General features: G+C 37.7%; 1 protein-coding gene across 4 annotated transcripts in view; it reads left to right on the plus strand.

The window, feature by feature from the left end:
• The window catches only part of SGK2 (serum/glucocorticoid regulated kinase 2), a 39029-nt gene extending 30017 nt beyond the window's left edge, over positions 1-9012 (plus strand). For all 4 annotated transcript variants that reach the window (XM_032218977.1, XM_032218978.1, XM_032218980.1 and 1 more), the window contains 7 exons: positions 1165-1277; positions 2114-2150; positions 2587-2673; positions 3980-4075; positions 5124-5279; positions 6930-7019; positions 7829-9012. In XM_032218977.1, the coding sequence (XP_032074868.1) occupies positions 1165-1277; positions 2114-2150; positions 2587-2673; positions 3980-4075; positions 5124-5279; positions 6930-7019; positions 7829-7981 (732 nt within the window). In that variant the 3' untranslated portion in view covers positions 7982-9012. The remainder of the gene's footprint in view (positions 1-1164; positions 1278-2113; positions 2151-2586; positions 2674-3979; positions 4076-5123; positions 5280-6929; positions 7020-7828) is intronic.
• Positions 9013-13008: the final 3996 nt, after the last annotated feature.

The raw sequence follows: 13008 nt of genomic DNA on the forward strand, positions 1-13008 counted from the left end.
TGTAGAGTTGGAATTCATTGTTGGAATGTATGCACATGACTGCACGACGCTGAAAATAGCCATAAATGGGGACTGGTTGCCAAGCACCCAAAATGCAGTCACGTGATTGCAAGAGATAGTGGCTGTCAGACATTCAAAACCAGGTTGTAAGTATCTTTGGGGGAGTCTGTCATAACATCAAAAGGTCACCAAGCGATCCGGTCATAAGTCGAGAACTACCTTTATAAAATACTGGAGCAGTTTCTTATGAAATTGTGTTAAAATTAGACAATGATCTGTTTACATAACTGTGATTGCATAAATAATATTTAGCATTATTATTTACAACAAATGCATATTATTTCCCATGTCAAAGCATCTTGAAACAGTTTACAATGAAAACAACAACCAAACTCATAATAAAGAATGCATTAAAATTGCAGCCGTCAAGGTAGAATGGTTAAAGTGCTGGACTAGGAATTAGGCTCTAGTCTTCCCCTTGATGAATATTGATACTCCCCAAGATATTAAAAGTTACTAATGAAAGCAAAATCAATTCATTTAAAAGTGGGGAAAATAATTCTTCCAACTTTCCAAGTGGGAATGCCTAAATGAAACTGCTAAATTTGTTTCAGCAGGGTGTATGATACTGGACCCAGACTGTTGGGGACAATATGCTGACTATAAACTGCTTAGAGAGGGTTGTAAAACACTATGAAGTGATCAGGGGTGAAATCTACTTACCTTTGCTACCAGTTCGCAAATGTGAGTGTGCGCTTTCCACCTCCGCACATGCGCGGGACCTTCCATGCATGCACAGAGCATCAAAAATGGATGTGATGATGTCCGGGCAGGTGGGTGGAGCCTTCTATCGAGGGTGCCTGCAAAGGTAAGTGAACAGGAAGGGGGGGAATCCGCTGTGCCAAGTTATTTAGATTAGCTAGAAAGCAGGAAATCTTTCTTTCTAGCTAATACAAATCGTGCATCACAGAAATACCAGTTCGCCCGAACTGGTAGCATTGTTTTACTACCGGTTTGGGCGAACCAGTCCGAACCAGTAGCATTTCACCCCTGGAAGTTGTATATAAGTCTAAGTGCTATTGCTATCTCTTGATTCTATTAAATAAAAAGAGGGTTTATGAAACATTATGCTCCTTTCCTAAGTTTTTATCTGTCTGTTTCTAGTTATTCTTCCACCTACAAAGGGAGCGCTGTTTCCGTGAACCTCGAGCTCGCTTCTATGCAGCAGAAATGGCCAGTGCGGTTGGCTACCTTCACTCACTGAATATCATATACAGGTAAATTATGTTGGGCATCAGAGCAGGTAGTGATCCTATGGATTGCTGCAAAACATATCAACATGTGAATTAACAGAATAGGTAGGTTTGGCTGCTTGTGAGCAAAATAAAATGGGGCTAGTTTCTCTGAGATTTTGGCATTTATTTAGAAATATATTTGTCCTAGAAAAGCCCCAAAGACCCGCTGACAAATCCAAGTGTTACATTATTGGATATCTAAGAACATGCCATTCAGAGCCAGTTTAGAATAGTGGTTAAGGCATCAGACCAGAATCTGGAAGTCTGGGAGTTCTAGTCCTGTCTTAGGCATGGAACCAGCTTAGTGACCTTGGGGTAGTGACTGTCTCAGTTCAAGGAAGAAGGAAATGACAAACCACTTCTGAAATCTTGCCAAAAACCCAATGGGACTTGTCTAGGCAATTGCCAAGAATAAAAATCTGACAGAGAGGGAGAAAGAGAGAGACAAAGAGACTATCACTTTACCACAAGATGGACATCTGAGTCAATTGAAATCATTAGTTGAAAATGATAATTTGGAACTTACCAATCATTTTAACATTATCTTCCCCAGCTTGGTATCCCTTCAGATGATGTGATTATGTTGCATAGGAATTATGGGAACTGAAGTCTAGCATATTGAAAAAATACATTAAGGATGTCCTCAAGAAGTTTGAAAGCTAGAATAGGCTCCCTTAAGGTTTCTTTGTTGCACCACTGCATTTGGGATGGCTGAATGGAAATCTATATGTTGCTGCAAGAGATATGGATCTGTTTTCTGTCTATCCCTCTTGTACCATATAAACATCAATTCCTTTCTCTCCTTTTTTTTAAAAAAGGGACTTGAAACCAGAAAATATTCTTTTGGATTCTCAGGTATGTTTAGTGTTGGCATGTGGAGAAAATTACAATTGTAATTTACAATTGTCATTGTTAAGAGCGACCAGGTTTAATAATGTCTAACAATTACCTCCTGTAGTTTCCAGTAGTTTATGATGAAACATTTGCATGCCGTGTCAAGTATGAGAGATATATAAAAGGATGCCACGTGTGAGAAGTGACTTGTGAAATGGTGGCCCAGGCTTTCCCCAGTTACTGCTTCTGAGTTGTGGTGGAGGCTGCTAGTTTTTATTAACTAATATTTTGCTAGTAGACTTCTGCTCAGGACCCACAGCCTGGGTTATGTTTTGATAAAAATATTACTAAAAGAACAAAGGAAAATATTACCTGCTCCAGAATAGAAAAGCCTATTTGTTTTGTTGTCTATTTTGAAATACACCAAGAAGACTGAAATTTCTCTCTAATCCTTCAGGGTCACATTGTTCTGACAGATTTTGGACTTTGCAAAGAAGGAATGGAGCCAGAAGAAACAACATCTACTTTTTGTGGCACACCAGAAGTATGATATAGTGTTTCTTAATTTGTTTACTTTCAGGAACCTTCCCTACTTTTAAAAATTATGGAGGATTCCAAAAGAGCTTGTGTCTATGGGTTATATTTATTTATATTTATTCTATCAAAAATAAAAATTGATGCATGTAGAATATTTATTTATTGAAGCATGTAAATTAATACTGTTTCCCCAAAATATGAAATACCCCCCAAATAAGCCCCAGCCTGGGTTTTTACATGTGCACCTAATATAAGCCCTACCCTAAAAATAAGCCCTAGTGAAGGGGGGGTTGGCATGACCAGCATAGGAGCCAGTGAATGCAAGTGGGTTGACTGTATTTGGCAGTAGTTGCAGCTATGTAGCACAGGTGAACTGAGTACCTGTGCAAGCAGCAGGTGGAAGCAGAGGCAGAGGGAGGCAGGCAATCCAGATGCACTGCGTGGGCTGTGGCAAAGCCAAGCAGCGGGTGGCTGGAGCAGTGGGTGACTGTGGGTGGCTTGTCTTTGCATGGCAACACTGGCAGCAGGCAGAGGCAGAGGCATGCGGGAAGGGCAGGTGATATGGTCTTGCTGCGTAGGCTGCAGGAAAACTGAGCAGTAGTGGGCCAGAGCAACAGCCAGCCACAGGAAGCTCATCTTTGCATCTCTCAGATTGCCTGCAGTCCATGTGGCACATTGGGATCACCTGCCTTCTGCTCCACGCTTTCTGCTCTACGCAGCCCCAGAGTGCGCCAAACAAGGGACCGGAGGGCTGCCGGATACCGTCAGTCCCCGTGTGCTTGCTGGCTCTTGTATGTGCACCAGGAGGCAGGGCGCCTAGCCAGGCTCATCACCCTTAAAGCATGTTTACCCCCAAATAATCCCTAGTGCTTATTTTGAGGCCCAAAAGAAAATAAGACTGGGTCTTATTTTGGGGGGGGGGAAACATGGTAGTATTCAAGCCATTAGATATTAACATTAATTTTAAAAAGTATATGAAAAACTCATATTTTTTACAAATAAAAAATAACGAGAAGAGAGGCATTGTTTAAAAATTTTGCAAATATCTTCAAATTTTTATCTCTCTGAGGGGGTCTTGGGGAGGTCCTCAGGACAAACTTTAAGAAATACTTGTATAGATGAATCATTACCACTTAAATAAATACGTTTTCTTATTACTTCCAATAAAGAAAATAAATTTGGCTTTTGTAAAAGTAATTGCAATCCTTTGTCCGGTGTTTTGTATATATAATGACATATTATTATTATTATTATTATTATTATTATTATTATTATTATTATTATTATTATTAAAAATTTTACATATTTAACAGTATTTGGCCCCAGAAGTACTTAAAAAGCAGCCTTATGACCGAACTGTTGACTGGTGGTGCCTTGGAGCCGTGCTTTATGAAATGCTATTTGGCTTGGTAAGTTTTACTTCTGAAGTGGAGGCTAACATGACCTGGGAATGGCTTTTCATTCTAATGTATAAACAAAGCTGATTTCTTTGGACAAAGAGACAAGAAATATCATCATTGGGAGGCAATATCAAAGCTTATCAGTTGTCTTAATTAGAATGGCAATATTGGAAAATATATATGATGCTCAATTCCATAGCACGCTATTTCTCAATCTTAGAAGTTTAAGATGTCTGGACTTCAACTTCCAGGATTCTCTAAGCAACCTAGCTAGAGAATTCTGGGAGTTGAAGTCCACACATCTTCATGTTGCCAAGGTTGAGAAATGCTGCCTTAGAGTGTTATTAGAACCTTATCTCGTGTTGCTTATCCCTGTACGCTAGTATAATTAGCCAAGTTTATCATATTCCAGTATAGGTGGAATTTGGATAACAGTGTCTTCAAATCATTTGTCAGGTGCTCAATTGATCAATTAATTAAAGTGTGCCTGAGTTCTTGCATATGTTAAGTCTATCAGCATATCAGCCATGCAGATGATTGTATGTTTGGAAGCAGGATTATATGAATACAACTGAACTGATTGTGGAGCACACACACTTAATCTTTCCTCAGCTGTTCTTTAGGGCTATCAAAGCTAAACTGAACATATAGTTTTTGTGCTTTTCCTGTAAACGTTTGCTGCCATCTAGTGGTTGCCCTACATTTTTCACCTACAATGAAAATAGAATGGAATGGAATGGAATAGAATGGGATGGGATAGAATAGAATAGAATAGAGAAAAGGAATAGGAATAGAATAGAATAGAATTTGGAAGGGACCTTGGAGGTCTTCTAGTCCAACACCCTACTTAGGCAAGAAACCCTATACTATTTCAGACAAATATGATAGTCCAAGTTTTGAATTGTTCATTCAGTAATTTATTTTAAACAAACTATAATAGCATACATTTCTTCCATTGAACTTATACAAGAAACAGCATGAATTGCATATTATCTAAACATGATACAAATTTACATTGTACTTTATGCTAATGGCCTTTTCCTATTTTCATTGTCAGCCTCCATTTTACAGCCGGGATATGTCACAGATGTATGAGAATATCCTGCACAAACCACTTCAGATTCAAGGAACCAAGACGATAGCAGCTTGTGATATCCTACAAGGACTTCTTCATAAAGATCAGAAGAAGAGGCTTGGAGCCAAGACCGATTTTGTATGTGATAACTGCTTATTCTTGGAACCGTAGGGATCTTGTCCTGCTAAAAACTTGATCCTACTTTTAAATCTGTAACAGTGTGTGTGAGATTTAACAACGCTTTGTACTATTTTTGTTATTTACTGTGTCCCATCACTGCTACTCCTTTAGCACTATCTTCACTTTCATCCAAGCACAATTTTTTTATTTTTTATAATATATACTTTCTGCATTTTGGAACGCTACAAATATAATTTGTTGCTTAATAAATATGCAATACAAACAGCTTAAATAATTAAACAATTTGGAATTTAAGAAGTGCAAAGAGCAGATTAGATTGGGCTATATATTCAGTAGATTTATGGAAACTTTCATATTTTGCTATATCAATTTTAAGGGTGGGCATACAGTATACAGAACAAGGAAAACTAATGGTCATTTCCATTGCACACTTAAATGTACTTCTGCATCTACATTTATATCTCAGTGCACTTTTTAGCACAATTTTGTACATTATGCTGCTTCTTAAATTATTGTTAATATACTGTTTGAGAGAGTGTGCAAAGAGTTAAATGTGTGCTCAGAAAGTTGTGCCACTTTTAAAGTAAAGAATTTAGGGTGGTGTTAGAAGGTGAAGCTTATGAAATCCCTAAAGAATTCTGAGTCATCGAGGTGATTAGTTCCAACTGCTTGTATGTTAGGTTGTGCTGCAGACACAAGTTGGGTGTCCTGATTGCCTCAATGGCCCTTTGTGAGCTCCTGGACCTTAGGGCTGATGAGAGACAGTTTCAAGAAATACCTTTTAGGATGATTTCAACTTCCATTACCTAAAAAAGAGTGTAAGTCCCTACCCTCCAGTAAATTATAGCTCTGACATATAGATAGATAGATAGATGGATGGATGGATGGATGGATGGATGGATGGATGGATGGATGGATGGATGGATGGATAGATAGATAGATAGATAGATAGATAGATAGATAGATAGATAGATAGATAGATAGATAGATAGATAGATAGATGATAGATAGATAGATATTTGATCTGGTACATAGATAAGATATTTGATCTGGTCTTTATTTTATCATGATTAGATCACTTTCTATTCAGACTGAGAATTTTGGTTTTCCTAGACCTCCGCCAAAGCAAGGAACCTATTAGAATGGTCCATCTTAGGAGTCTGTTAGAATCTGGGAGTTACCAGAAGGATGGGGATTTGAAGGGATTGAGGGTTGGGAATTGACTGGGGATTTTCCTGACAATTTGGAAGCCTTGAGCTTTTGCTTCATCATACATCTTTGCAATACAGAGACAGAATACTTGATGAGAGGGCACTTCTGTGGTTTCTCTAGAGGTCTGACTTTTTGATAACCTATGGGAGGAACGCTGACAGCTTGCTGTCCTTATTGTTACTGAGTAGGCTTGAGCCTGAATTCATTCCAGGGTTTAATTGTGTACACATTTAGTACAATTAGCCTCTGTATAACAATTTACAATTGTTTACAATTGTTTATCTTTACAATTAACAAACATATTTTAGGAAACTATTTACGGTAAGTAAATTTAGATCAATGATTCATTGCAGCTAGGTATAAACATAAGCACAGCACAGTTTTGGAAACCCTTCTGGCAAATAACAGCTCAACTTTATTTTACTTTTTTTACAGCTTGAAATAAAAAACCATATGTTCTTCGCTCCAATAAACTGGGATGATTTGTATAATAAGAAGATCACTCCTCCATTTGATCCTAATGTAGTAAGTGGTTTATTATGCTGTAAGCAATCTTTGTGCAATTGTGAAGAAATATTAGAAAAAGCTAACCATTCTGGATGCTTTCAGGGATTATGGATCTACATTTTATAATTTGTTATGGATTTTCCTGACATGTGAAATAGTGAGCCAATTCACATGATTTACATTTTGTCTTGGCATACTGCAATTTGCCTTTAAAGAAAAACTGGAAATTGTTGTTAGGTAAAGGATGGCTTGGAGAAATCACAGTTTATTCAGTTTGCCTATTAGAACTAATTAAAAATCTAATTACACATGTGCTAAATGTATGTTTCAGAAAAAAATGTACTTAATAGTAGAATCAAACAAATAGTAATCTTTTAATTTCTGCAAGATTCCCCAAGTCACTGTGAATGAGTTGGGAAGCAATATAAATTTTCTTAATAAATAAATAGAACAAAAAAATAGCTTCCTTTTCTCTATTGGATCCCTTCCCCTCTACCAGTGAATGGAAAATAATTGGAACATCTCTCCCCAGACAAATAACCCAGGGACTTTCTCTCACTTTGTCTCAGAAACATGATATGTAATTAGGAATGTTTGACTGACTTGAAGGTGCTTGATGTGAAAAGAAAAAAAGTAACATAACCTAACATAAACTCAATTCAGTATAAGGGAGAACAGCAAGTCAAAGTTGAACGGACTAGTAGAATTCAGCATAATCCCAAAACATGTGCTATGTTTGTCTCCTTTTACACCCTCTGGTTTAAGACTGACTATTTACTTTATTGTTGCTATTGCCTGAAACTTAAAAAATATTGTTCTTTTTTAAGGCTGGGCCAGCTGATCTACGACATTTTGACCCAGAATTCACTCAGGAAACTGTTCCCAATTCCCTCATTCAAACTCCTGATTTAGCTACCAGCAGTTCCAGTGCAACAAATGCTTTCCTGGGTTTTTCTTATGCACCAAATGATGACGATTAAAGCATCTCATGTAAACAAGACTTGTGAAATCCAGGTTTAGCTCATTATTTAAATAAGAGGAAGACGTCATATGTCTAATTTCTAACTGGAAAAGAACCAACTTTGCAACTTTGACATACAGAGACTTACAATGTGAATGTTCCTCTTCCTGAACATTGCCAATCACGGTAATTAAAATAACTTTATTTATAGAGACATGAACAAATTTATTGATACATCCTTTTACCAAATGGATGAGAGCCTAAAAGAATGCAAGATGCTTAAAAAAGATTTATTGTATTCTAAATAACTAATTATTTTGTATTCACTTGTTTTAAGTTGGGGGCACTACGAATTCAAACTAGTTGAATTTTCTTGCAACATTATTCTAGATTTTATGGTTCAAGCATTTTTGATTGCAATTTGCTTTTCATTGTGTATGCTCTTGAATAACTCTTTTGAGTTAGTCAGAATAGCTGTAACTACCTCTCCTTGACTCCAATCCTCATAGCTAGTCCTTCTACTGGTATGAAATTAGCATGGCATTTGTATTCATTCTTCTCAAATCATTTGACACCTCCAGGCTTTTTGTCAGGTTTCAGGTATTTTTAGTTTTGAATGCACTGCAACAAAATGTAATCGGTGGAAACAGCAAGCCATCCCATTATACAGTCTACTGGATTCCAAGTCTTATTGTTTTAGCCTGGAAATATTCCAGTGATCTCTGTTTATATATATATTTTTAATAATCTTGCTTAGTTGTTTCTGTTTATTTGAAAATTAAACTCTGATAATAACTACCTCTTAACAGCACAGATCCAAAAGAAGTCAATGGATTTATTTTTAAGAACCATAAAGAAAAACAAACTGCCTAAACAAATCTGTTAAGCCCAAAATTGTATTAATGAATATGTAAAAATAAAGTCTCCATGTAGAATTTTATGGACACAATATATAATTTTTTTGGCAACAATATGTAAATTGTTTCAAACACAGGCAAAGTTGACCTTGTGATTTTTATGAATAAAAAAGGGAATGTTACAATGTTGTTATGCCAGTAGACTATGTAGTCTCATTTTTTAAAAAAGATTTAGAACAAACGATCTATTCTATGTCATGTTGTTTTCAGTCACTCTGTATGTACCACGTTAAATAATTTTGAGTTATGCATTCCTCTTTCATCGTTTATAAAGTGAATAGCTATTCACACAAAACATAACTACTTGCCTAGCCAAGATCTTTAAGAAAATAACATATACCGACTATCTGTATAAACTTTTTAAAGCTGCAGCCTACTCCATAAGATACTTGGAGAGCAAGTAGTGTGAGGATTTTTTTAGACTGAAGTCTGTTCAAAAACTCACACTGACTGGATTCAGACCTTAGAGTTTAGAAATCACTGTGATTAGATTCAATTGTCAAATACAGCCATTCAAATTCTGTTTTAGTGAAAAGAATGGACCAAACCTCTGTGTGTGTGTGTGTGAGAGGGACGGAGGGAGGGAGGGAGGGAGAATATGACTATGAAAGGGAATAATAAAAGAGGAGATGCATTTTTTAAAAATGAAATGCAGAAGGTGAAGATAATCTAATACCCAAGCCATCTGCTGGGTATGACACGGTCATTCTTCCATTAGTGTATTTGATTAACACATAGAGAAATGGCTCCCCCTTTTCCTTTTTCTTTGTCATCAAGGCAGTGACAGAAGCGCCAGATTGATTCACATGATAGTCTCTGCTGAATTCTGTGTTTTATTGCTATATTATAACAGCAGAGTATCTTCCTACTGCCACTTATTTATTCTAATAAAATGTTTAAGACATAATAAAAAGTATAATATATTTGATATATATATAGGTAATGTTTGTCTAATTTATTTGTAGACAGAATGATGAAACAATCATTTATTCAGTGACCGTTCAAACTTGTGACATCACTGAACAAGTAGAAATGACCTGACCTTGTGGTTATGGATGTAGTCATATAATCACGATCTGCAACTTTCCCTGTGAATTTCCCACAAACAAAGGCAATGGAGAAACCTGCAGGAAATCATAGTTTTGAGGTCCTTGCTTAACATTTGTGTTGTCCTCATTTAACAATGGCAACTGGAACTGACATTACCAGGTGATGCAGTAATGTGGTTTTTAACATATGATCATGTTGCTTAATGTAGGAGTTTCCAGTTCTAGTTAGCATCATTATACCAGGATCACCTGTATGCCCATTTTAAAATATACCTAAGGGAAACAACATAAAATTCCTAACAGAAACTTTTCTGCCCTGACATCTGTGTCTTATCATAGTGGGATTTTATAGTTTATAAGCCTTCACCAATCCATCAGTTAGGTCAAGATTTGTTCTTCTATGAGGTACTAATTAGGAAAGGTTGGCAATAATTTAGACTATAAATATTGGCTAGAATTCAAGTGAAGACTCTTGCGGGGTCTTTGGACTGCAAGGAGATCAAATCAGTGGATCCTAAAGGAAAGCAACCCTGACTCTTCTTTGAAAGGACAAATGCTGAAGATGAACCCCAAATATTTTGGCCACTAAATGAGAAGTGATGACTCATTGGAAAAGACTCTTGAGTTGGGAAAGATTGAAGGCAAAAAGAGAAGGCGATGGCAGAGGATGAGATGGTTAGATAGTATCATTGATGGCACTGAACATGAATTTGGGTGAAGTCCAGGAGATAGTAAAGAACAGGGGAGCCTGGTGTGCTCTGGTCCATGGAGTCACAAAGAGTTGAACCAGAGGTGGTATTCAGCAGATCCTGAAGAACCGGTAGCGGACATTTTGAGTAGTTTGGAGAACCAGTAAATACCACCTCTGACTGCCCTGCCCCCATCTATTCTCTGCCTCCTGAGTCCCAGCTGATTGGGAGGGAATGGGGATTTTACAGTATCCTTCCCCTGCAATGCCCATCAAGCCACGCCCACAGAACCAGTTGTAAAAAAACAATTGACTCCTACTACTAAGTTGAACATGACCTAATGACTGAACAAGAATTCAAGAATCAGATCAATTTAATTGGAATCTCTTTAAGATCTAACAAAGGTAAATGCTGTATTTAAATGTACTATTTACTATTTATCATTCTACATGGGGCTGCCCTTGAAGAGTGTTCGAAGACTCCAATTAGTCCAGAATGCAGCCACGCGAGCGATTGTGGGTGCACCAAGGTACACCCACGTTACACCTATCCTCCGCGAGCTGCACTGGCTACCTATTAGTCTCCGAATCCGCTTCAAGGTGCTGGTCGCTACCTATAAAGCCCTACATGGCATCGGACCTGGGTACCTGAGAGACCGCCTTCTGCCGATTACCTCTCTCAGACCAATTAGATCGCACAGGTTGGGTCTCCTCCGGATTCCATCTGCCAGCCAATGTCGGCTGGCGACTCCCCGGGGGAGAGCCTTCTCTGTTGCAGCTCTGGCCCTCTGGAACGAGCTCCCTGTTGAGATCCGGATCCTTACTACCCTCCCGGCCTTCCGCAAAGCCACCAAGTCCTGGCTGTTCCAGCAGGCTGGGGGGAGCTGAGAAGCATCTACCTCCATAGAAATTGTGAATGTTGGTTTTGTTTTTAATATGTTGTCTTTGTTTTGTTCCCCCCTTTCCCTTGTCTTTTGTAAGCCGCCCGGAGTCCTCCGGGAGTGGGCGGCATACAAGACAAATAAATAAATAAATAATAATAATAATAATAATAATAATAATAATAATAATAATTATTATTATAATTATAATGGAAAATAATCAAATTTGTACTCATAATTTGAAGTAAAAGACCATGACACACTGGTAAATAATTTGCTTACTAAACAGATCAGAAGCAAGGTATTCACTGACATGCTATCAACCATGGTTTATAAACTTTAGTACGTGGTTTTTTACTACATGCTACATCCATACAAACCACATTTAACTGTGTCTTCAGATATGTAGGAATATTTCTATATCCATTACTATGGCGGTCAATATTTACACACATATATACACCTATAAAGGACCATATGATTCTTGACATTTAATATGATTGATAAAATTTGAATGATCATTAAGAGAATAAAGATTTCTTGTAGATCATATTGCTACATGGCTTTGTACAAGTGGACAGCAACACTTGTGGTTCTATGTTGTAGAAAACGTAGATTAACAGAGCACCACACATGTGATAACTATTCAACAATTTTTGGGTCCCAACTTTACAAAAATGAACCCTAAAAAATGGAAAATCAAATATTTTTATAAAGGTCAAGAGCTACAGGGTAGGGAATCCTAGGGAAACTAGATCTTATATGTATATGGAGCATATTTTAGGAGCTGGAACAGGGCTGGGAAGACCTTTATTCCAAAGATGGAATGCTGAGGTAATCAGGCAAGTGACTCTGATTGAGGATTGAATTTGTGGTTTCTTACCTTGTTATATTTTCTTTATTAGAGCTGCCATCAGGCTGTCTTGTGAGCTGGTTTCTAGGCTTTGGTTTAAATGGGATTGCAGGGGATTTTGTCCAGGGGCAAGGAGAGTCAATTTGGGTCTGATGGGATTAGGCAAAATAGGAGCTGGGTTTAGCCCCATCATACCTGCAAGACAGAGAGGGAATGACTGCAACCTTCATTTTGTTTATGAAACACTTTTCTAATAATTCTCATGTATTTTTTATTATATATATATACATTTTAAAGATACATATAAGCCTTGAGTTATGATGGCAATTGGGACTGAAATTTCCATCAATAAGTGATGCAGTCATAATGGCAGATGACTGCATCGCTAAGTGATGGCAATCACTGCAGTCCCCATGCCATTGCTAAGTGAGGATCATGGATCATTAAGCAAGCATTTCATTGCAACTTCCTGAAAGGGTTCCAAAAACCAAAGTCAGTGGGGAAGTTGGCAGGTAGTTACAAGTCCCAGGTGACTTGCAAGCGAGCTGGCAGAGAGATGTGGCTACTGCCAACTAGGTGGAAGAGGGTGCCAGCAGGCAAGTGGAGTGTGAGCATAGCAGGATTTGGGGTGGCTACTGCTGGGTGGGAGAGGGTATAT

This window comes from Thamnophis elegans, chromosome 5 (assembly GCF_009769535.1).
Source record: "Thamnophis elegans isolate rThaEle1 chromosome 5, rThaEle1.pri, whole genome shotgun sequence".
In the NCBI taxonomy this organism is placed as follows: Eukaryota; Metazoa; Chordata; class Lepidosauria; order Squamata; family Colubridae; genus Thamnophis; species Thamnophis elegans.